We start from the raw sequence: 25,983 nt of genomic DNA on the forward strand, positions 1-25,983 counted from the left end.
CACTGAGGTAAATGATAACTGAATGAAAAGAACCTTTTTTTTAAAATGGACAGGGTCTGTGTTGTATGAGCCTTTCACGGCTTGTGCACAAACATAATTTGTCTTATTGTGGCCTCAAAAGTCTCATTTTCTTGGATTGCGTTGGGGGACAGACAAAACTCACACTGTCATCTGATCATCTTTACAAGGTACAAGCAAAAACATTTAAAGGGATCAATTAAGATATTTCAGTCTAAAGCTGTACATTATCTGTGGACTGTGGCTTTAACATATTTGACTGATGAAGAATTTGCTGATTTGCAGAAATAACGTCAAAACTCCACGAGGCCTTGAGCTGAGACGTCAGCACCCCCCGCAGCACCTCCAGGGAACTGCTCAAAAAAGGATGGTGTTTCTGTTCTACACCTCTGGAGTGACGCAAAACACTTCTTACAAGTGAGCTGGATAATGAGGAAGTCTTCCAGAAAACAAGCCACACTATCTGGGACATCAGTGTGTGTCCTGAAGGTCGTACTGGGTGATGAAGGCCGCCTGACTTAAAGCTTATCTTCCTAAAAAAAAGTGAAATAATGCAGTGACGTAACTGCTGTTTTGTTTAGTTTCCACAGGCCACCCTTTGTTTTCTACCCCTTCGTCTCTTTAATTCTTCTACAATACTCATTTTGATTAATGTTTTATTTCCTCAGTGATGGTTTTCTCTGTAAAGTTCAAGTTTTTGTGGTACAAAATGAGATGCAAGTGTTTTTTTTTTGACATTTTTTTTTTGTGGGTGCAGAATAAAATTCATCAGTTGTGATTAAGGAAAGTCTGATGACGAGTCACAGGGGCTGACGTTTCATGAGCAGGCTGTGATGCTGCCATAAGCACGGCAGATGTAAGGAGACTCATTTTTGGGACTGTTTTTGGCCGGGATCTACAACCAACAGATCCTCGACCATCTGCCTATAGGGAGCCACAGAGTCACTCACCAGACAACAGAGACCTAAATACTTTTGGTAGGAAATGATGACACATTATGTCTTACTTTTCAAATCAAGGTTGTTTGACACCTGTGAGGCAGCCCATGGGATCGTCTCATGAAACAGTGCCTGCCTGAGGCAGCAGATGTACCACACCTTAAGCGCACAAAGAGCTTGGTTAGGTTTAGGGGGAAAAAAATGGTTTGTGTTAAAATAAATACTTCATTAAGGTTAGTTGGTTGGTTAAGGTTGTGGATTTGTTATGGTCAAAAGAAACAATAGTGACTATTGGTTTCAAAAAGGAAACAGCCAGTGTTTTGTTGGTCCGTCCATCCAACCTGAACTCCTTATGCAGATGTTTTCTCTTTATACAACTGACGTCCTTCTTCCTTATGACTTCCTCCTTTGCTCTTGTGATAATTACTACCACCGCAAGAGGTTGTCTAACAGTGAAGCATAACCATGGATCATGATAAGTTGCTTGCACAGGTGGCCTATAGGGTGTTTTTTTTTTTTGGAGGAGGACAGTCTAGTAAGAAAGATCATGAACAGAGCAGAGAAACAGAGAAAGACTGCAGAGAGACAGAGGGAGCGATAGCAAGAACAACTGAAAGTAAATAAATGAGCATTGCCAAGAACAAATGATGGTGGTGTTATCATCCCCCATTACTTGGGCTTGTGGATCTTACACTTACGTCACCAATATGTGAAAAATGCACGGTGAATCAAACATACAGATATTCCCATTCTGTAAGCCAGAGAGTGGTAAGCAGCCATGAAGTGTTATTATTATTTTTGGATAAAGTTGAGTAAGTACAAATCTTTTCTGTGTTCATCACTGCACCTGTTACGTTATGTTGTCTAATTTCTAGCAAAAATGCCATTGAGAAGGTGCATTAATGCAGCCCATATAAGATGTTCACAGTAAACATCAAGCTGCTGGAATCAATCTGCCAATGAAACGGATTCATTTGAATATTTAAATTGGTGTTATGACAAGATGCAGATGCAGTAGCATCTATCTATCTATAGTATTGCAAAAGTGGTTTGTTCAACATTTACTATGTATGATAACTCAGAATTTTAAAAAAGGACAACAAATGGTCTGCACATCACTACACTATACATCACTAAAGCTGTAATGCTGCCAAAGTTGCTTCAGGATTTTCATTAGGAATTATTGTGTGCAGATATAATTTTAAATGCCAGTTAAACCTATTCTTTATGAATTTAAAGAATTCACATAGAGGAGGTTATCTAGCAATCTAGGTATCGTTTCAATTTCAGTTATAGCACAGTAAGAAGGAAAGAAAAGGAGCATCTAGAATGTCTTTAGTGTCAAAGTCATAGTCAACAATTGTAGTGGACTTTATGCAGTTTTTTATTTAATCATTAAAATAATTTGACGGTAGCCATTTTACTGTTTCTGTGTCACTGAGACTCAGAGTTCAGTCCCTGTGTTGATATTAATCAGGTGAGCCAACAGGCTACTGCTTATTGTCTGAGCCGTTTCTCTTGAGAGGAGTTTAGTCTGGCTTTCAATCCAATCCACATTTCAAAACATGAGTAACCTGCAGTTTGCGCAGGTCAGTTCTTCCTTTACAGAAAGCATAAACTGGAGCAGCGCCTTGCTTCGCGTTTTACTGGAACGATCTTTCTCTGACTGCTCATCTCATCACCTCCTCATCTGTCACTTGCTGCCGTGTGAATGGACTTCCGCGTTTCCATGCCTCTTAAACGTGACCCTGCATCAAACATGTGACGGAAAACTGGCCAATGGGAACGCCGAATTCCCTGCACGTCGCTGTTCACGTTCAGCGGGGCTCGTGCTGCATTATCGTCCTGTTGGAAGGTAAAAATAAGTGATTTTTTTCTAACGCATAACTACTTTATATGTTCTCCCAGGTGAAAAATACAACCAACCAAAATCCTGTTTGATACGCTGATTCTTTTATCACCGTTATCACAGATATATCTGCGGGGAAAAAAACCCGGAATTATATATTTATGTAAATAAGAGTTAACATTTCCCACGGAATGAATGACTTTCGTTTAAACTGGGAGTCAAAAGTCCGAAAAAAAATATTACACGAAGTTATGTTGTTGTCTTTGCTGTTATGTTTCACCAATAATGTGAATGACTGCTCCAACGTGGGGACAGTTTCAACCAGCTGGGCCGTCGGTGGTGTGATTTACCGGTGTGCCGTGAATGTGACATGCGTGCGGGATTAGAAGGCGGGGCATGCGCACTGAGCCAAACTCTTATGAAACGAAGTAGTGCAGCGGCTGAAAGCAGGTACAGGGAGACAGGAGGGATTGTTAGGCTGAGGCTAGAAGCACCCGCCCGGCACACAGCACTTCCCCGCACATCAGAACCGAGGAAAGAATGCATCTTTCTTTGGGCTTGACATAAATATCACCTCCGGGGAGCCAGCACAAGGTAAGACGGGTCTTTTCGGCAGCTTTCAGGGTTTTGTTTTAAGGGTAAACCGGCTATACTTTTATAAACAGCGCCACCAGTTACATAAGCATCGCTCTGGTGACCCCGTTTTGGTCTACAGAGATGCTGTTTCCTTGCCCGGGACTTGAACTTCCAACTCACTTCTGTTGTTTGAGACATGTGCAGGGCTTGTAAATCTCACCCTGACACGTTCAGCAGAACTTTGTTTTGTTATTTAGGTTTAATTCTGGGTGAAGTTCACATGAGGCGGACACAGTTATCAGCTCCCGTTCGGAATAGACGGTGTGACCTAATTTCCATTTGGAGAAGTCATAGGAGCCATCACTGTGACTTGACACTTATCTAGCAACGTTTTGTTTACTGTCGTTCAGTGTCAAAATTAGTTAAATAGCGGATATTAAAATAAATGCACCGCATGGCTTCTTGGAGGATGCTTATGTTTACAGTGAAGTAGAGCTGGAATCTTTGTTTGTTTTGTTGGTTTGTTTGTTTTGCTTAATACAATATTTCTTGAAGGTCACATGGAGAGAGCTTTCAAAAATGTTCCTTAATTTATTTCCATTATAATATTTGACTGAGTATGAATCAACAATACTTTTTCCCATTGTCCTAAGTACAGTGTATTATTTGTAAGCCTCAGTCAGTCTGTCTTCACTCATTCATCATCCCCTGCCCCCTTTTCCCATCCCACATCAAGTTATTTTCAGTTATTTAAAAGACATGAGTATTCTCACCACTGATTACAAATATTTTTTACGTCACAGAGGCTCCCCTAAAAATCTGGTCACCGGCTGTTGGGTGTATGCTACTGTGCCAGAGGAACCGGCTGCAAATTTTAAATGTGACACTGTGAGAATCAGCAGTGTGGCAGAGGATGTGATGAGTTATGTTTCTATTTGTGACAAACGGTTATGTTTTGCACTAAGCCAGGCTCATCAAAGGTAATGCAACATGTAGCCACAGATGCCCTGGAGCTGTATCAGCTCAGGGATCAGCTCTGTAAACAAAGTGTTTTTCTTTGTGGAGTCTCTCTAAGCATTATTTCTCTGTGCTGATGATGCATCTTTTTTTTTTTAAACCTATGATGAAAACGTCCAAAAATGTCCACAGAGCCTTGTCCACCTTCACAGTGTCCAGTGTGGTTTGAACTTTCTCGGGCAGGACTGTGTCCATCTTCACCTTGGATGGATTGTTGTAGCTGGTGGTTTGGTCCAGGCAGTAGCTTTTAAAGGTGCAGCAGTAGTTGTATAGTAGCAGTGGCTAATCACATTGTAGATGGTATGTTAATGATTCATTCATGATTGATTAATTGCTGGTAAGATGACTTAAGAATATACTGGCAGACAGTGCACACACATTTGTAAATTTACAAGCTGCTGACAAGTTTGTTGTTTGCTTGGATTGATTCCAGCTGCAGTGGATTCTAAGTGTGACCCAGTTTCACTGAGGAAAAAAAATTCTAATGTTTTTAAGAAGTTTTCAGGTGAACTCAAAGTCAGTAAATGTATCTGATTAACATTAATTCAGAAATTTGTCATTGTTTAACCTTTTTGATCCCACTGTCATACTGGCAGGAAAGTCAGTGCAGACTCAAGCAGTCAAACTTTATTCAAACTCGATAAAGTTTATTTGAAATTCTTGTATCTAAAGATTTGAAATATGTTCAGCTTGATTTTGGGAAAATGTGTTCAAGCTATTTGGAATATTCCCATCTGATGCAATGGGGCAGCAATGAAATACGTGGGATCTTGGGTTCGATTATTTCATTAAATGCAAACATATAATTTCAACAAAGAGCTGAAACAAGCTTATGGAGAACAGATGTTTGTATTGTGTCAGACAGTGCAGAATAAGAGGAAATTTCTCAACTTTAAAGCTCCGATAGCTGGATGAAAATGAGAAGTCTTACTACAGCGTTTCCCACAGATTCATTATATATATATATATATATATATATGTGTGTGTGTGTGTATATATATATGCAGCATGTTGGCTGCAGTCCTCCTCCACCTCCTCCTCTGCTATATCTCTCCCTTCGTTAGCTACAGCTGTCTCACCCTCTCTTGCTGCTTGAGCTGCCACAGCAGCACTAGTTGAAGCCTAGAAAGGCTGTTCACTCTGGACTGTTAGTCCGACCTCCTCAGGATGACCACTTATGAGACTTTGAAAATATTTTTCAGTATTCATCTGGACTGAGGCAGTAAACGTTCAGCTTCAGAGTTATACAATTAGCACTAACGTTATCCATCTGCACAGTACTGCCAGCTAATGAATCAACGTATGGGAAACGCTGTTGCTATAGACTTCCTTTGGTTTTGATGAATTTTTGCATTCTACCTAAGGAGCAGCAGAACCTGGGGTCCTGTTATTTGCTGTTTTCAGGGCTTTCAACAGCATCCCATGGTCTTCATCTGCAGATAAAGTGCTCTCAGTCATCACGTGATCTAAACTTCAGTCATGAAAGCATATCGGTCGTATATGGACTCTTGTACATTATTATGATGCTGATCTGAATGTGAATGTGTGCTCCCTTGTATTTGACCAGTGACTTATTGATCCATTCAGTCGCACTTTAAATGATAATTTTTCTTCTTTCTGAAAAGTAGACGTTATTTGTTTTTTATGACGCAATGTCAAAGCCGATGACAGAGCCTGAGATGAGCTGCCACAGCTCACCCTTACTTACGGTATCAGTTATCCACTAGTGAAGAGTGGAGGAAAAGGAAAATCCTTGTTGTGAAGTTTTGAGCTGTGGCTTATTGCCAACAACAGGTTTGGGCAGATAATTCAGGTTGTAACCAGGTTGTGTCCACTGTGGATTTCAGCTTGAGAGTAAATCAAAGAAATGCTCCTCTTTTTGCTGCTTCCAGATGAGAAGAGGAAATGAAATTGCTTATGAAATTTGCTTCTTCACAGTTCTTTAAATATCATACTGTCCTATTTAACTTGGCTTGAATGAAGTGTGCTTGCCATCAGGGACTCTGGCGGTTTCAGACTCACCCAGTGAGTCAAGAAATACAGTTGATCTACTGAATTAGCCTGCAGCCAAGCCAAAAGTCAGCTAGAATTCCAGCTAATTAGCCATTTAAATTAGCGTCTGTCAGGGACCGTCTGTTTTGCTTCTGCTGCCATCAGCTGTTCAGTTTACCAACCAGCTCCTGAGAACCACATAACTGACAGGAGTTGTTAGGCACCAGTGGCAGTAAAAGTTGTACCTTATTTGGCAGGTAAATCCTTCAGTGTCACCTGTCACACTGACTGGTGGAGCTTTGAGACCTTAATGTTTTAATGCTTCAGTGGTCAGGCTTTGTCCCCACCTGACTGTGGTCCAGTTTATGCTCACTCTGACCATGAGCCAAGGAAAATCAGCAATGCAGTGGCCGTGTGTTACAAAGGCCTCAGAACAGCTGCATGTTCTATACATGTCTGTCAGAGAGTAAAGGAGTAAATGTAATTATTATTACAGCATTATCATTGAAGAATATTACTGGTATATAAATATTGTGTTAGTCTTTTGAGGAGTACCCGACTCCCTCTGCATAGTTCCTCCTTTCAAACCAAAGCCTTTTCTCTTATTCTTTGTTTAGATCATTTTATGGATTTTCGTGTTTGTAGAACACAGTAGAGAGACAGGAGGGACTGGGACAGAGAGATAGGAGGTGGGTGACATGCAACAGAACGGTCTAAGGTTGGATTTCAACCAAGATAGTGTGTGTCAGCCAACCCCACACACAGTTTATACACTGATCATTCAGTCGATAAAGTATAAAATAATTGTCTGAGAATAATGAGAAAAGCTTATCACAAGTTCCCAAAGCTCAATATGACACCATGAAACATCTTTATGTTCGATTAAGATAACGAAACCAAAAAGGAATCAACTTGCAATGTTAAAAAAAACACGGTATAAAATGTTATAAAACAGAAACAAGCAAAAAAATAAACCATACTCATGTTTGAAAGTTAGAACCGGTGTATATTTTTGCTTGTGATTAATCGTGTGGTTTGGCAATATGATGATTTATGCTGTTCGATGACAGTAAAATTTGTCCCTGATGACCAGCACACTCCAAAATTGTTTGTCTTATTGTTTGTACAGTAAAAAATTATAATACAAATACAATAAAACATTAATCACCATTCTAAAGATGTACTTATAATTGTATATCATGAAATCCTTATTAATTAATCAACTAATCGTTTCAAAACAATTCATGTTTTTCATACAAGACTATCCTCAGTCCAAAGAAATGACTCCTCTTTTCATCTCTCTCATCTCTGAAAATGTCTCTGCTAACAATAGAAAGCAGAAAAAAAATCTCTGGGTGTTGAGAAGTGATGAGAGGTGTTCCTGTTCAGATCGTTCTATTCTTGGCACATTCCACTCTGTTGGCAACTGATACAACTTGGATGCTTCAGCTATCTCTCCTGTCGGGAGACGCTCGGTTTTGCACTAGCCGAGAGCGAAGGCTAGAAAAGCAGCTGACAGTGTTACGTCTTCATTCAGCTCGGTTAAAGAGGCACCACCATTCAGTCACTTCCGGCTCTTCCCCTTCTTTATCTCCTCTGTCGCTTTCTCCTTTCAGAATAAGATGGCCCAAAATTCCATCCACTGGTTCCGGAAGGGTCTCCGTCTCCATGACAACCCAGCGCTACGGGAGGCCGTCCAGGGGGCGGACACGGTGCGCTGTGTTTACTTCCTGGACCCATGGTTCGCGGGCTCCTCCAACGTCGGGGTGAACAGGTGGAGGTAAGATCGTTTATTTTTTTCTTTTTGGTTTGTCCCGTTTGTTTGTCCCATTTTTCATGGTTGCCCCAGCCTGGGGGATGTGGCCCCCACAAGTTGTCGAAAGATAAACCAGTTGGGTGGTGAGATCATTAAAAGTAGAGAAAGGCAGAAAACATCATGTTGCCTCACAAAATGAGGTGATGTTTTCTTAATTAGCTGATCATTTTAAATGAGTGAAATAAACAAAGAAATGCCACTCTTTGGTTGGGCTCGTCAGTTGTTCGACATATGTAGTCATAGATGAGGTGTCACAAGTAAACATCCCATCATTTTATGTGAGCACCAGCCAGACAAGGCTGTGAATCACTGGTCCAAATAAATAAATGGCCTAAATATTTCATTTCTTTTGTACAATAATGATGTCGGTCTCCATAGAGCTGCTGAAAGCTGTGACTCAAACATAACAGCTGTAAGAAGAAAGCGGGGAAACGGTGGCAATAAGAACCAGAGAAATAAGAGCTGCAGTGCTTCAACTCACAACATGATGTCAGCATTTCTCTGATTTTGAAGCTTTAGTTGTAGAATCTGAGGCTTTTAGATTTTTTTAATGGTCGGGTAGTTGGAGATTGTCATTGACTTTTCATCATTGTCTGGCAATCTCTTTGATGCTCTTCAGTCTTCTGGTCTTACATAAGTCAGAATTTGAATATCCTTTGTTAAGCCTTGTTAAAATTGCTCCTTGGCCACTGGTTTTTCTCCACAGACAACAAAAGACTGATTTAAAAGACCCCTTGATTTCAGTGGATTTAATAGACAAAAGAAATCAGGGTGTATAGCTCTGACCTGAATGCACTAGCTCAGTCGGTTTCCCAGCCACAGGGTGCCCTTTTGTTTTAGCCTCCTCCAATATAATCCCCATTATAGAGGTCAGTCGGCAGGTAGACTTAGGGCTCAGTGGCTGGATGAATAGGTTACAGCAGGAGTCTGACTTCTCTAAACAAAGCTCACTCCAAGGGGCGCTCTAAGAATTAGGTTATTAGAATAGGTGTGTGTAACTACGCTAAGGGACTGCAGACTGGGCAGTGTGTGTGTGTGTGTCATGTTAGATAAAGCTCTGCCCCGTGTTGAGGAAATGCGTGTGAGTTCACGTGAGTGTTGAGTTTGTAAACCATCATATCTGCTCTGCAGGGGAGCGGAGTTGGTATCACTTGAACATTCATTGCTCGCTGGCCCGTTTTTGCTCTTCAGTGCTATTTGTAGTCCTCGCACAGGAATAGTCCATATTGAAGTCACTGACCCAGTGATATCCAGCTGATGATACTAAAAATGTAAACAGATTGGCAGTGGCGTTGGTGGCAGCGGCGGCACATCTGCGCACCTCTCTCAGATCCAAAACATAATTTGTAGGTCAGGGGTAAAGCAGGTAATGAAGACTTCAGGACTTTATTCACGGTTAGCATGTTAGCATGTTAGCTTTCCTTCAGTGTTCTGTCTGGACCGACGTGTCGACAGTACCCCCAGCAGAACAGGAAGTTTAGTAACACTTTACATATTTTCCTTATAATTTCCCAGAAAGATTCCTGGATAGACACTGAGACACACTGTGAGACTTTAAATTATTTATGAAGTTATCGGACGTGTCCCATATATAGACACACAAAGCATCTGAGGTAAACCAAGCAGATGTCTGCAGCACTAATAGCCAACAGACTGAGACTGTGGCTCTAACACCCGCCCAGCTGTACTGACACCTGCAGGTCTGTCTATAGCAGACCATCATCCAATTAGTGCTGTTATACTTAGCAGAAACTAGAACTTAAAATGTCCCGTAGGTCTGTTCTGCTGGGATTAAAATGCTCCAGGGGCCATTCTAATCTAATGAATGGGAAACTAATAATGAACTTTTATGGCCGAGTAAAGCGAGTAAGTGATCTTTCTTGTTTGTCCTTCCTCATTTATTCTTACTAATGTTCAGTGCTTCAAGAGAAACTGTGCAGACAGGTCAAAAAAGCCACTGTATCTATGACAGAGATAATTAAACATATGTAATGAGTTGTTTTCTGAGCACTTGTTTGCTTTATTGCCTTCTCTTGACCCATTTCCTTTTGATGCATCTAATGTAAAGGTCAGAGATGATTTTTAAAAAAACTGTCAAAGCCATGTTGGATAACCATATGCTGAAACTGGAGAGAGCGCTCCAAAATGTAGGTTCAGCCTACGTGACTGAGAAAAAAAAAAGGGATGAAGAGACAACTCTAAAGCAAGAAGAAAAAACTTCTCTTTTTTTCTTATTGCTTTAGAGTTGTCTCTTCATCCCATGAAGTTACTGTGGGACACATTAGTTTCTTGTTCTGTTTAAGGTGGAAGGAACATTCACTTAATTCAGGACATAATCTCAGTTTGTTTCAGCTTTAACTCCCCATTACTGAAAACTCATCAGGCCTTAAACCATAAAACCTTAAACCATATTACCTTCACTATATTTATGTTTATTTTCCCTCCATTTTCTCTTTTTGGTGGCAGTGCCTTACTAACATTTGCTACATACTCAGACTGTGTAATCAGTTTTCTGTTCATAATTACCTTAACATCTCTGGATATAATAAGATGAGATCCAGTTGTAGACCGTGCCAGATTCACAGTGAGCAGACAACAGATGGAAGATGTCCCGGCCATGGTGCTAACATAGGAGTGTTAGGTAAAGACCTTGAGCTCCAGAGAAAAAAAACAATAAAAGTGAGGATAATCAATTGTTTTTCACCTAAAGGAAAATGTGAGAATAGTCTGTGCAAGAGATGTAGGTTAGTGTGCCAGTGCATGAAACTTCTGAGCGGTTATGTGATCGTGACCTACTTGTGGGGAGGGTTTCCCGCGTGGCCTGTTACCCAACGGATACATGGTGGAAAACACTGGAGGTGAAGGCAAAGTTAAATGAACACCATCCAGTACATCTGTTTGAAATGAAAACAACAAGGCGACATTTATTATCTGCTAAAATACGCAAGATCGGAAGAAACGCGTCATCAGAGTTTTCTCCTGCAGTGACCAAGGTTATCGACTGTCCTGTCCTTTTGAAAAGTACAAGCTTTCTGCCAGCAGCACGAAGAGCAAGGCTGTTTGATTTGCTGACTGCTGTGAATCTCCAAACGTGTTCTTTTTGAGCTCTTCGTTTTTCCTTAGCGTTGAATTTATGCAAATGTGAGCTTCCATCCTCGTTATGATTATTCTGCACTGTCAGTGAACGAGCTGCAAACTGCAAAAGAATACAGGCTTGGCAAACACTTCTGGTTTTACTCCTCATATCAGTTCATCACCACTAACTTGAAGACCTAAAACTACTCTCATGTATATTCTGATTAGAATATATAATCTATATATAACATAGAAAACTGAAATCATATTTGCTTTTCCTAAAAGGTTTTACTGCTTCTCATTCATACACAGTTCAGGTATTGTTCTTTCTCCAGTCTGACTGAGGGAGAGAGAGGGAGCGAAGGAAATGAAGGGAAAGAATAAATGTATGGGAGTGTGTGTGTGTGTGTGTGTGTGTGTGTGTGTGTGTGTGTGTGTGTGTGTGTGTGTGTGTGTGTGTGTGTGTGTGTGTGTGTGTGTGTGTGTGTGTGTTTTGCCCGCAGCCAGGAATGAGGTTACTAGGCTAAGGGATTGTGTTGTGGTGTGTTGAAGCTGTGTGTGTCTGTTCAGACAGATGTAGGCCAGAACAGTTATATAAGGACTGATATATGACAAGGCAGCCAACAGGCACGCACGCACACACACACACATACACACACACACACACACACATTCACACAATCGGGCAGACAGCAACAGAAACATCAGGAGGAAGTGGCTAACCTAGCAACACACAGACACAAACACAGAGGAACATTCAGGCTTTCTAATGTGGAAGCATGCACTAGTGCGCCCACATAAACACGTGCACGCTCCCAATAGGTGTGCACGCACGCACACATACACACATACAAAAAGATTTGCATGAGTGCACGTGGGTACACATGCTGACCCACTGCGTGTGTGAGCTCATGTGCGTGCTCACATGCACACACACATACTGTATAACAGCTCATAGCATCTCAGCTGTTGATCATCTCTGTTATTTTGTCCACTGAGACAGAAGGAGGGCAGCGCAGAGAAGCTGCACGTCCGGACTAACCGCTGATGAACGCGCGGCTAGCTCGTTCAGCTTTAGCCAAGCTAATGCTGTTTCCATGGCGCTGGGTGACGTTTTCAGAAGAACAGCTTCAATAACATTTCCTCTTTACATGAAGGTTGTTCACATGATCACCTCTCTGCTCAGTTCAGGGCTGTAGCTAACACTGAGGAGACTGAGGTCGTGCTCTCAATATCGTTCGTGCAGTTTCAGTGGAATTTACACAAGGTGTTTTATTTAAGACGGATTTCTCATACTTCAAAGTCTTAGTATAAGTGTTGTTCTTTTTACGACAAATGGCAATTTAGGAATGACTGTGTGTCAGTGAAGCTTGTAGGTGTTGAGTTGAGTGTGTCTGTGAAAAAACATGCAGCGGTGTGACCACAAAACCATGTTTGTGTCATCACATTGTAACCGAGGGCCATCTCTGCACGAAATGACTCAGGTTATCAACAGTCCTAAAAAGCAAAAGCACTCAAACCATTTCCCCCCACAGCTTTTTAAAGTTTGCAGAAAATAAGGTCACTTGTTCACGCAAGTCGGAAACCATTTCACCTTTGGTTCTCTGACAGGAGCCTCACCGTTTTTATGCTGTTTATTTGTGTTATTATATCATTAGAGTTTCCTTTGTTGACCTAATGTGTCCCTACCATAAGTTTTGGATGCTGCAGAGCTTATGTTTTATGTTTATTAAAAACCTAACTTAAAAACTCCATTTGAAGTTTGTTGACAGACCCAGAGTGGACAGAAAAATCCACCCAGATAGTCAGGTATGGGAGCTCCTACACAGGCTTCATAACTCTGTCTCGCTCATGCATAAGCAGGCACGTGCCTCAAGTGTGTGCGACCTTGCCACCCAGCTCTGCCCGTCTGTGTGCGGATTGGGAGCAAATGGAGCTTTGCCTGTGAGTGAGCCCTCCCCTGGTTTAATGATCAGGCCAGCCGGGTCAGACAGAAGGGAGCAGAACTGAGCAGAACATCGTCTGGCTGCCTGGGTGTCTGCTCGGCTTACCGACTGTCTGCTTAGTCTGTGATCCCGGCTGATTCTGCTAATGATCAGGACTGCAGGTCAGACACAGCGAATTGAACCACGTCTAGACCTCTGGTGCTCTGCAGTCTGACCTCTGGTAACAGGCAGATGCATGCGATGGAAATGTACTATGAGATACCATACACTGATTATTAGCTTGACAAAAGAATGTCAACAGCTTTGACGCTGTGTTGTCTTACTGTATTCATTATATAGTGCTGTTTTGGAAGAAACAATTAAATCCTTTACAGCTTTCTTCAGCTTTATGGAGCAAGTTTAAAGCAAGTCTCATTGTTAAATGCATCCAACGTTTTGAATGAGGCACTTAATCACCTGAAAACGCTACAAGACTGTCGTCATTGCAGTTACATCAGTTTTAAAGATGCAGAACGTGTCTCCTGGGAAATTCCCTGACTGAATCTAATTTTATTTTGGGCTGTTGCTTTAAAGGAGTGGTAGAACATTTTGGGAAATACACCTATTTGTGTTTTTTGTTTTGTTTGTTTGCTCAGAACTAGATGAGAAGATCAAAAGCACTCTCATGTCTGCAAGATAAATATAAGCAGTCAGCAGTCAGTTAGCTTAGCTTAGCCTCAAAACACATGATACCTTGTTTGTTTTTTGCTGTTTTGTGGGGGAATACATGCTGGATTATTTCTTGATCAGAACCAGTAACTGTTCCTTTTACAACTGCTCCTTTCACAGCAGCACGTGCTGTAACAGCACTGACCGTCCTTTCTCAATAGCAAAGTTGGAAGCAGCAGGATTGTTACACTGCCTCAAAACCTCTGTAGGTGTGTGCAGACTGAATACAAGTGGAAAGAAACAGGTGCATACACAAAGATGCAAATATGTAGTAGGTAGCACAAATTCATGTACAGATACATCTTGGAAAAAAGTGTTTATCTCAAAACTGTGTGACTCACACACAGAAACTAAAGATGAAAATAACATAAAGAACTCCAGACAGGTTTTGAGATCTGTCAGTCTGGGCTATTATGAAACACAAGAACAGAGACAGCAGAAACACACCAGCAGTCCTATTAGTGCAAATAAAATTTGCTTCTTGTCCAGTCGGAACACGGGGCAGTTGGTTAATTTACTTTGACATGAGAGCTCACAGTTCACATCCCTCCTCCTACCAACAGTCAGCATTGGTTAATGTTAGGAAGGAATCCCCCTCATGTAACCAGACCTTAAAGGTGGCAGATCTGAAAACACTCAGGAAACAGTGATTCAATTTATTTTTGTTAGAATTTAAAGATGGTTAAGGAACAAAAAAGTGAATTCAAGTAGTCGAAGAAAAAAGCAACAGAAGCATAAATTAATTTCCAAGATTACAGATGCAAAACTGTGGAGCCAGTTTTATGACCTTCTGATTGAAATACAAATAATTTAAAAAACAAAACTAAATTCAGACACTGCAGGGCCAGAGTGAGAGGTCAGGGGTGCTGCCTGCATCATTTGTTGACGTCAGTCACCAGTCTAAAAAAAAATCCTATCCAGAAGCAGGGATTTGGAGAACAGACGGAAGTGTATGTCACAAACGACCTTCAGGCAGAGACACCAGAACTCTCCGTAACCTTTCGGTTTGTAGGGGTTAGTGTCCCAGAGTGTCTGAACTCATGCTCACCCACTGTTCATGTTTTCTTTTTTATGAAGGGACTGATTCATGTCTATATTCAGACATGATTCTCTGAAAAGTTGTCAGAGCACATGTTCAGGGTTTGCGCTAATAGAAATATTAATGTACTATACACTTTAAAAGAGTTAAATGTAAATCCATTCCCGAGTTACCAAAGATGACACGACTCCTTTTCATTTTTGTTTCAGTGAGCGAGACGTTTGTTCTGATGTACATCGATCCACTAAAGCTTCAAACGTGTGTGTGTCTGACAGTGAGGGAAATCTGCTCTCACTGGGTGGTCGCATGCGTCATAAAGCCCAAAGCATGCACACACACACACAGATACTCCATTTCCATTCAAAACAAGTTGATGTTCCATTGTTTTCAAAGCTCTTACAGTGTAACTTAAAGCAGACACGTACACCTGAGACCCAGAAAATACTAAACAAACAATTGCAAAGAAACATGCAGCAAAGTGAAGGATCTGAGAGTAAAAAGGGAAAAAAGGTCAAGACCAAAAAGTTTCCCGTGCACGTTTTGTAATGATTAGAATCACCAGAGTAAATTCAGGAGATCATTTAGAAACTTGTTGACTTCCTTCTTTGTCTTCTTTGTCCTCCCTGTCTTCTCTCCTCAGGTTTCTCCTCCAGTGTTTGGAGGATCTGGACGCCAACCTTCGGAAGCTCAACTCTCGCCTTTTTGTTATCAGGGGCCAACCAGCCAATGTGTTCCCACGGCTCTTTAAGGTCAGCATCCAACAACTGACAATTAGCAGCAGCTCTGATATTCACATTTAAAGCTGATTAAGCAAAGAAGGCAAAGAAAAAGAGTTGCTGGTTCCAGATTCTGTAATATTGGGATTTGTTTGTTTTATATCATTGTAAATTGTTGTTTTTTTTTTGTTTTTTTTGGTCTGATCGGGAAAAAACAAGCTATCATCTCTCTCTTTTTCTGTCTCAGGAGTGGAAGATCTCTCGGCTGACCTTTGAGTACGACTCAGAGCCTTTCGGGAAGGAGAGAGACGCTGCCATCAAGAAGCTGGCCATGGAAGCAGGGGTGGAGGTCATCGTCAAGATATCACACACCCTCTATGACCTGGACAAGTGAGGAAAAAACACACACACACACATACTTGTACCTCTATCTTTGTGAGGACATAATGCATATTAATTATAACCCTAACCTAAACCCAGTTCTAACCTGAAGCCTAAAACCAGTGTAAAACCAGGTCTTAACCCTCAAACAGCCCTTTAAAGTTTTGGGGACCAACCAACATGTCTTCACTCCGTTAGGTCTATGCTGAAATTGGTCCTCAAAAAGATAAATGTACAAGTACACACAAACACAAACACCTGCAAACACATACTAAACAGTGCATGATGCTGGACTGTTGTGAGTGAACTGTCCTGCAGCCAGATGATTTTTTGGTAACAGTAGTAATATATTTACATTGAAAGCTACTGCATGAACTTATATATAAGTGTTGAAATTAAACTATAATATATACACCTCTGCGGTATATCTAAAACATCATCTTACAAAAGCCTGTTTTTGATTCAAATGAAACTCTGAAATTGTACATTACCTGTGCGAGCTGAGAGGCAGTAGGTGCCAGACTCCCTGCCTGACACGGGTCCCTCTGCAGTCAACAGCGCCATCTTGAGTCCATGTAGAGCGAGAGAGAAGCACAACCATCCACTGACACCTGTGTAACAGAGAGGGGACAGTTCAAGTCATCTTTATTTCTTTGCACAACCTAACCCTGTGTCACTGCACGAAAAATAAAATAAATAAAATATATTTAATGAGCAATGGCACAGCTACAATAAGTGGAATAAGCTGATCTCTGTCTTTTTGTGAGGAAAATGTTGATTTATTTTTCTGTGCATCTTCACCGAGACAAACTTAAATGGTTTTCATTTACTTGTGCAGAAAGTGACTTTGATTTTAGATGTGACCTGAACCCTGATCCCTGTGTCTGCCCCCTGTCCAGGATCATAGAGCTGAATGGCGGACAGCCTCCTCTCACCTACAAACGTTTCCAGACCCTCATCAGTCGACTGGATCCTCCTGAGATGCCTGTAGAGACGCTGTCAGACACCTTGATGGGTCGCTGCGTCACACCTGTCTCTGAGGACCACGGAGACAAGTACGGGGTCCCATCCCTGGAGGAGCTAGGTGAGAAAACAAACACACACTAGTGCATTCAAAAAGAATATGTTCTAAATACGCAATTATCTGGTCATCGAATAAAATATAACCCCGCTTTTTAAACAAATTCTCCAGAAAAAAAATATGGCCAAGTGTCAGTGATTACATTTTATCTAAAATGAAGGAGTGAGAACAAACCGAAACTATAATTAGAGATTGTCATTTGTTCAGGACAAGAACCAAATTTTAACCAGGATGTCAAGAGCATTATATTATTAAGATTTAAACTAAACTAAAATCCCTTCCATAATTAACTCTGTACACTCTTTAACCTTTAAACTCTCAGATCCTCACCGCATCTGTGTTTCACAGAAGGTTACAAGCCATTCATACAGTTAGCTGCACCGTATCCATCTGCTGCTTACACCTGTGCAACTGTTTAACTAATAAAGGAGATATTTAAGGTGTTAACCCTCTAATACCATCAGTGCAGATGTCTGGTTTCTCTCAGTAAAGGTTTAGCTCGTACAGGCTGTTACGTGTGATCTAAATTAGCCAGGTAACATGTTAACCCTCTTACTCTCAGTCCAGCTGTCAGGGTTCCATTCACAGAAGGCCACTGTCCATTCACAACCTGGCAGTGCTGCCACAGTCTGCTGCTCACACCTGTACCGTACGTCCCTAAGGTTTCTGTAACTAAAGACTGATGGGATGGAGACTTTTTTTCTTGGTCCTAAAGTTCACACAGTAAAACAGTAAAAGAGGGACTCCTGGGTTTTTATATTTAAGGGAGCGTGAAGCCTCAGGTGATGAGGCCGGGCTTTTCTGAAAGGTGTGGACAACCTCATGATGTTCAGCTCTGCAGTGCAGCACGGAGGAGAGGGCTGTCCTGTCCTCCCTATTGCCCTCTAAGAAAGGAGCGAGTAATGCTTACACACTGGGTGTTCAGACGCAATCATGCAACAGTAACCCAGTCATATGTTGTAAAAATTAGTATGAATGAACTGAAAATTACAAGCTGAAGAGAGAAAGGTCACCAACTCATTCCATGATTATCGTAACACGTGGCGAGGAAGCCAGTTAGGTATAACTGGGGATGCTTCGTAGCCGGTCGGAGCTCATGCTGATTGTCTGGGTGAAATTACGTGTTATGTAAGATTTTAATTTAGCGCAGATGAAATAACTGAAGGGCTGTTGCCTGATCCAACACATGGGTACGACGTTGTTGTAAAGCAGGAAGGTGATCCATATGAATGTTTTCAGGCTTTGACACCGAGGGCCTCCCTTCAGCAGTGTGGCCGGGAGGAGAGACTGAGGCTCTGACCAGGATAGAGCGCCACCTGGAGAGAAAAGTCAGTACTGCACCCTTTGTGTTAAGGTCCACACATGGCTGATAACATGAACATGACGGTTATAGTTTTAGATTTAATGATAATCCAGAAATCATTATAAGCCTTATTGTATTAACTTATAATAATTTCCTAATAAACATTTTTCCCATGTTCTTTAATATGACGTTTTATTAAATTCTCTCTCTCCCTTTGTCTCTGTTTTCAGGCGTGGGTGGCTAATTTTGAGCGCCCCAGGATGAATGCCAACTCGCTGCTGGCCAGCCCAACAGGCCTCAGCCCCTACCTACGCTTTGGCTGCCTCTCCTGTCGCCTTTTCTACTTCAAGCTCACCGACCTCTACCGCAAGGTCAGCACACGACTCCTCCAGCGTAGCTCCTCTGGAGTGAAGCTTTTTTATATGAACGCCTGCAGCAGTGTGCTAAATTTATTACAACAGTCAGGGAGGATCCTGAAATTTTAAGTCAGTCCTGGATTTTAGAGAGTCCAAGACCACCGTGTTTCACACACTGCACATGGGGGTAATGTAAAAGAGGGTAACTGGCTGCAGAAGCTTTGGCAGTATGTGGTAGTTAGATCTCAAAGGTTATGTTGGTACTGCCGGTGTTGGTAAATGAATGTGTGGAAAGTTAGCTGCCTGCATTTCATTTGCTCCAGACTGTGAAATATTATTTGCACTTGCACATGTGCCTTTTCCTCACGTTCATGCAACGTTATTGACCACTGTCAGACTGATTGTCAGGAGAATAAACAGTTGATTCATTACATGTTGTTTTATAACAGAATCTGAATTCTTTGGGCTTGGGGAGGATGTTATTAAGTTATTCAGAGTGAATTTTTTTTTCTGATTTTGTCAAAACAAGTCTAAAGTCATCAGATTCATGACTCAGCTTTTTATGATTATCTTGTCTTGAAATTCCTTTACAACCAACAACAACATTTTGCACTTGCATCCACGTGTTTTTGGCCTAATATTTTAATTCTTTGTGTCCAGGTGAAAAAGAACAGCTCCCCTCCACTCTCTCTGTATGGCCAGTTACTGTGGCGTGAGTTCTTCTACACCGCAGCGACCAACAACCCTCGCTTTGACAAGATGGAGGGAAACCCCATCTGCGTCCGCATCCCCTGGGACAAAAATCCAGAAGCACTTGCCAAGTGGGCTGAGGCTAAGACAGGCTTTCCCTGGATAGACGCCATCATGACTCAGCTGAGGCAGGAGGGCTGGATCCATCACCTGGCCAGGCACGCCGTTGCCTGCTTCCTCACCAGGGGCGACCTGTGGATCAGCTGGGAGGAAGGGATGAAGGTGAGGATGAAGGAATTTACCCCACAGGGTGGGAGGGTGAGGCCGAGTGAAGTTGTTGTTGTTTCCTCATTATGGAAAAATTTTGAATCAGTCAAGACAAAGCAAAAAAGAAATGCAGGAAAGTCTCGATAATTTAGGATAGATGTTGACAGAAGAGTCTGAGCACAGGGTCTCGCTTTCAGTTGTATCATGAGATCTTCCTCAGCAGATGAAGTCTGCCAAGTCGAAACAGAATTGCAAATGTTCTAGTTAAAGTTTTCTTTACGTTAGCATTAGCATCTGTACACCCCTCACAGTGCAGGATCATTTGGGCAAATAATCAGTTCAGACCATCCTCGAATTGCAGAGGGAGCGAATCAGAACCAAAATCCTCCCAGCCATCCTGCAGTGTGGGGGTCAGCATAACGTTTAGACACCTCTGCGCCAGGTTTAAAACAAACATCTGGATGATGCTGCTGCTGTGTCTGTGCTGCTGCAGGTCTTTGAGGAGCTGCTCCTAGATGCAGACTGGAGCGTGAACGCAGGCAGCTGGATGTGGCTGTCCTGCAGTTCATTTTTCCAGCAGTTTTTCCACTGCTACTGCCCCGTGGGCTTCGGCCGGCGCACCGACCCCAACGGGGACTTCATCAGGTGGGTACCTTTCCTGGCATCCGTCCCTTGGTGCCAACAACTGACCCCCACCCTCACCTGAATGGCACCCTTCCTTCCTCTGTCTCTCTGGATTACACACGAAAAAGGAAAACACAGAGGCACAGAGAGAGGGACAGAGACTTCAGATATGATGTAAATTTGCATAATGCAATATGAGTTCAGTCCATGAGAGATTTAGAAATAGAGGGTACAGATCATTAGTACTGTTTTTCATAGGTTGTTTTAAAGTAAATTCATTTTCTGGTCCTCTTCAGTGTTAGTAATATTTCATGGTGCTATTCTTAGTAGCACCTTATAGTTTCTGGTTCTTTCCGACTCTCAATGAAATATTTTAGTTATCTGAAAAAATTATTTTTAAAAACCTCTCTTGATTGTCAGAGTTCGGTCAGACATAACAACCACAGACAGCACACACACTCATGTGGTCACACACACACACAGATACAGGCAGTGGCAGATTTAGTTTACCAGACAAAGGCAGAGAGGGAGAGAGAGAGATGGAGGGATTAAGGGAGACCTCCAGATCTTTGGGTAAGTGAATGAAAGAGAATAAACATCCTTCCCTCCTCTCCTCTTTTAATTTTTGCCCATCGGTTCATTTTCTTTTCTGTTAAAACTTCAGCACTTTAGTTTTGGAATCAGGCATGTCCTTTGTAATAATTTTAGCGTTCAAAGTGTACTTCTTTGCGTGCCTTTTAATTGTTTGTGAATCTCTGTTTGGTGATTGTGTACGCGTGCGTATCTTTAGTTAATATAACTGTTGCCACCAGATGATTTTTACTGCAACGGCGTGGATTAATTCTTCTCTTTCTCTGGATGTGGCTCTGTGTTTGTGTTTTGGCTCATCTGTTTTTGGGGGACTGGGGGAAAAGTTCAGCTATCCCTCTCCCCTTCGGAGATTGTAGCTGATTGCTTTTAAGATGATTGGCTGTTCTCACGTCCCTCCACCCAGGTGCAGCCGGGCTTCCAGCCAGGGCTGCCTTGGATGGAAGTTGGGGATTGAGTTGAGACATCGGTGGCCGTTTGTTTTTACTTATCTGTGCAACCCTGAGGGACGGGACTTTGCTCGCGCCCCAGCAGCACCCTCTGGGCAGGTTTGTAACTCGGTAGCTTCTCATTTCGTCAAAAAGGATTCTGACCGCTTGGTAGGGAAATGCAAACGCCTTGTCTGCATTCGTTAGGTAGAGGACTATGAAGCATTCCCCGGAGGGTAGTGAGGAGAGGCGTTGGACCAGCTGTAGCTCTGCCATCGCAGTGATGCACGGGTGGCGCCGGTACTCGTTACCTGCGCTGTGCCACGCGAGCCGGTCCATTGTCCAGGCGCTGGGCAAAGCCCCTCATCCGACCCTTTGTGAAATGTTCAGTGGTGCTCTGCTTATGTGAATGCAGCCCTTCTGGTTCAGGTGGACCTGGAGCAGTGGCTGGCTAATACAGGCACTGAGAAAGACATACACACACACGCGCGCGCGCACACACACACACACACACACACACACACACACACACACACACACACACACACACACACAAGAAAACACAAATACTTGCATCCACATGAAACACTCAGCTTTCATTTGTTTTGCTTTGTATCTGAACGCATCACCTTGCACATACATATCCTGTCTCTAAAAACAGTTCCACTACACACACACACACACATACACAGCATCACACACATACACAGCATCACACACACACACAGCATCACACACACCCACACACTCCTGATGGGACACCACCCGCTGTCCTCTGTAGGACCACTTGCTACTGGCAGGTTGCGGATCTTCCTGGCAAAAGGGTTGTGGTCCCTTTTGGTGAAATGAGGGGTCCCCTAGTGGGCCAGCCCAGAGTGTGGTGCTGTGGCTGTGGGAGGGGACAGTCAGCAGGGGGGCTTTTGGCCCGCTGACCACTTAAAAGACAACCACCACAGTCTGAGGGACAGGGGGAGCAGGCATGAGCTCTTTTCTCAGTCCACCACTGTCTGATCATGGGGAGGGAGGTGGGGGGAAGGTTGGAGGGAGGGTGGGGGCCTGGAGCTGTGAGGTAAAGTGGAAGACTTCTGTCATCGACTAGAAACTTTCAGTATTGTCTCAGACATGTAGACTTGTAGCCTTAGTCCCTTTTTCCCAGACTGACGTAAACTGAGGACACAGAGAAATGGAAGCTGAGCTGTGAGGAGATTTAATCCTGTAAATATTCAGATATGGGGAGTTTTTTTTTTAGTCATTGCTGTCCCCGATTCCTGACCTGAGGGCGGCCAAAGGGGGAATCAACGACAAGAATGTTGCTTTCAAATGAATCCTTTTTTTTTCCAGTGGTGTGAAAGAAAGAAAGAAAGACAGAAAGAAAGAAAGAAAGAAAGAAAGAAAAGGACAGATCTCTCGATGGCAGAACCTTTCCACTATACACCTGCTCTGGTCAGGGTTGGGTGGTCGGGTGGGGGGAGGGATGCGGGTGGGTGGGGCTCAATACACTCTGCTTTCTAACCGCGTGTTACAGTAGACATCTCCCAGCATCATCAACCCAATCGGCAGCAATCGCTCTTGCGATGGGGCGATCTCCATAGCAACCGGAGCGTCGTCCGTCGTGTGTGTGTGTGTGTGCGTGCCAGTCCACAAGGCCGCACCACCCCCGCCCACACCCCTCTCTCTCTACCTCTCAGCGATGCACTGTGCCGCTTCCCACAGTTCCACAGTGCCACTCGCCCCCCTCCTCTGTCCTGTCTGTCTCCCCTCCTCGGAATCGGTAAGGTTGGACCAAGTGCAGTAGGTAGGTTGCCTCTCTTTGTCACATGGAGCAAATCCACGACAGCACAAGGAAAAAAGAAAAAATCTAAAATCAAAACTTCAGCAGGTTGGAATGGCACGGTGAGCTGCATTCTCTGCTTTGTTGCACTCAGGGTTTTACTGGCTTCATCTCTTGGAGGATCACACTTTTTGTCTGGGGTGTGGCTGCTATCACACCAGCTTAGAGTAACAGTTGTTCGGGACCACAGCCCCTTGTTTTTCTACCACGCTTTGAGCTATAGTCCTGTCTGTGCACTGTGACGGTAACTCACTGCAGTGCCGAGTTCACACAGGAGTTTTAGACTTGCAGAGCAGTGACTTTGTACTCATACTCTCATGTACTGTAGCCATACTGTGCAGTCTTGTGGTTGTTTGTAGCTTTCATTTTGTCGCAACTATTTTCCATAATACCTGTAAGCATGAAGTGCTGAAGACCAGCATGCTGTTATCAGTTACAGTACATACGTGGGCTGTAAAAACAAAACTGAAATGTACCATTTAACATTATGAGCAAGTTTTGAACAAACCTGAAAAGTCGTAACAGATTTATACGTAACTGTTGAAGAGACTGAGCATTTGAAATAGTGGAACTGTAGTTGTAGCTATTGAAGAATTTTTTTAAATAAATATTTTCACATCTGTTCTAACTACTGTAAGATATTTGAAAAAAAACATATTTTTCTGATATTTATAATATTTTTCTAATTTTTCTCAAACTGTTTTTAAAGAATAACCTTTTGCGTCCCCGCATCACTCCCACCCCTGATTTACTCCACGTCAAGGTGTAACCTTCCCTGTCCTGTTGACACAAGCTGGCGTATCTAATGTGTCCCTGTGCTTCCAGACGATACTTACCTGTCCTCCGAGGTTTCCCTGCTAAGTTCATCTACGACCCGTGGAACGCTCCAGAGTCCGTGCAGGCGGCCGCAAAGTGCATAATTGGCGTCCATTACCCGAAGCCCATGGTGCATCACGCAGAGGCGAGCCGACTCAACATCGAGAGGATGAAGCAGATCTACCAGCAGCTTAGCCGATACAGGGGACTGGGTAAGATGTTCCAGCTTGTTCACAGTACAGATGAGACTGACAGTTTAGTTTGAGAGTCAGTTTTACTTTTTTCTGTTCAAATAAAATTTGCAATATCTTAGTTTCAAGTAATCTGTGCAGTCTCATCGTTTTTTTCTCTCTTAAATAGACGAAGGAGATGTAAAGCTGCATTCACGTGGCATCTGTCCCTGTTGAATGGCAAAATGGAAATGATTATAAACTTTGCAGAGGAATTCAAATCTGTCTCCAAAGCAAACGTTCTCTCTTTTCCAGATAAACAAATGTATATGTGCGTTTGTGTCTTTCAGGCCTGCTGGCTTCAGTGCCGTCCACAAATGGGAATGGAAATGGAGGAATGATGGCCTACTCTCCTGGAGAGCAGCAGCCAGGGACCAACAACAACAGCAGCTCACACTGCAAGTCAATTTAGTAAAAAAATAACGATGTGAAGATGTTTTACAAATTGTCTTGTAATTCCGTCCGGTGCCATCAAAGAGCTGGTGACATGTCTTCTGCATTGTTCTGTCTCCAGTGCCTGGAGTGTCTGGGAGCTCCGTTGCAACTGGTAACGGCAGCGGGAGCATCCTACTCAACTTTGACAGCGAAGAACAGACGGGGCCTAGCAGCATTGGACAACAGCAACAACGACTGCAACCGCTACCACAACAACAACAACAACAACAACAACAACAGCAGCAGCAACAGCAGCAACAACAACATGGTAGGTCTCACACATTAAGTTGCTTGTTTTTACCCACTGGTTTGAAAAAGCCAGTCCTTCCTATAATTACTACAACAGCACTGTTGGTTTTCCTCATTACAAACTCAGACCACTGGTCTCAGTACAAGCGTTCTACTGCTGCAGCTGAGATAACTGCCGGACTCCCACTCCATGTTCATTTCCCTGGAAAAAAGAAAATAACTTTTGTATTAAATACTTGATACCAGGATCAGGGGATAGTGTAATAAATTAGACATGCGAATGATTTAGAAACTCATGAGTGAGTCAGTGAGCGCAGCATTATAACGTGTGCCACGTGACCGCTAACTAAATTTATTTGTGGTTAAAAAATGTATTCTGAATATATGATGTTTGGAGCTCTCTCACAAACCTCAGCGTTCAAAGTGTCTGTTGGATGCATCCGTTGCAGGATACCACTCAGTGCCAGACGCCAGCCAGACCATCACCAGCAGCCGACTCTACCACGAGTTTGCTGTGCCTCAACAACCCGGTAGGAAACAGGCAGGATCTGATCCAACTGTCGTTCTTGTGCTACAAAGAGTGTCGAGTCTCTACCATTCGATAGAAACGTGTACTGCCTTTTTAACTGACCTTAAGTGAATGATCTTTATGCTTGAGTTGTTGATGCATCAAACCAGACCTCCTTTTACTCAACGTGCTACTCACATGTTCCTCATTGTCAGTGTGTCTGAAAAAGATGAAGCTTTTCTTCTTGCCCGCTCATTCAGGACTCCTCCTGCACACCAGAGGCAGCATCACAGGAAAGCGGGAGCGCGAGTCGGAACGTGAAGGGTCGGGGGAGGAAGACCGGGTGTCCTGCTCCCTGCACAAGATGCAGAGGCAGAGCGCAGAGGTCAGTCTGCTTCTCATTATACACCCTCATGTCTGTAATGATTATACAGTGAACATACAGTGTAGCCTCTTAGTTATATTCTGTTTGATAGTCGAGAGCTGAAGTGTTTAAATTTTACTAA

The 25,983-nt window shown here is 42.9% G+C and overlaps 1 protein-coding gene across 1 annotated transcript in view; it reads left to right on the forward strand.

Annotated features, from left to right (window-relative positions):
- Positions 1-3,246: 3,246 nt before the first annotated feature.
- Positions 3,247-25,983, forward strand: part of LOC121187394 (cryptochrome-1-like) — a 28,397-nt gene continuing 5,660 nt past the window's right edge. Inside the window, exons 1-14 of the mRNA XM_041046611.1 lie at positions 3,247-3,399; positions 8,007-8,170; positions 15,615-15,723; positions 15,938-16,080; positions 16,971-17,155; positions 18,392-18,480; positions 18,686-18,826; positions 19,472-19,783; positions 20,262-20,413; positions 24,065-24,267; positions 24,576-24,683; positions 24,800-24,988; positions 25,419-25,499; positions 25,738-25,862. Of these exons, the coding sequence (XP_040902545.1) occupies positions 8,013-8,170; positions 15,615-15,723; positions 15,938-16,080; positions 16,971-17,155; positions 18,392-18,480; positions 18,686-18,826; positions 19,472-19,783; positions 20,262-20,413; positions 24,065-24,267; positions 24,576-24,683; positions 24,800-24,988; positions 25,419-25,499; positions 25,738-25,862 (1,995 nt within the window). The 5' untranslated portion in view covers positions 3,247-3,399; positions 8,007-8,012. The remainder of the gene's footprint in view (positions 3,400-8,006; positions 8,171-15,614; positions 15,724-15,937; positions 16,081-16,970; positions 17,156-18,391; positions 18,481-18,685; positions 18,827-19,471; positions 19,784-20,261; positions 20,414-24,064; positions 24,268-24,575; positions 24,684-24,799; positions 24,989-25,418; positions 25,500-25,737; positions 25,863-25,983) is intronic.

Source organism: Toxotes jaculatrix, chromosome 2, assembly GCF_017976425.1.
Source record: "Toxotes jaculatrix isolate fToxJac2 chromosome 2, fToxJac2.pri, whole genome shotgun sequence".
NCBI classification, from domain to species: Eukaryota; Metazoa; Chordata; class Actinopteri; family Toxotidae; genus Toxotes; species Toxotes jaculatrix.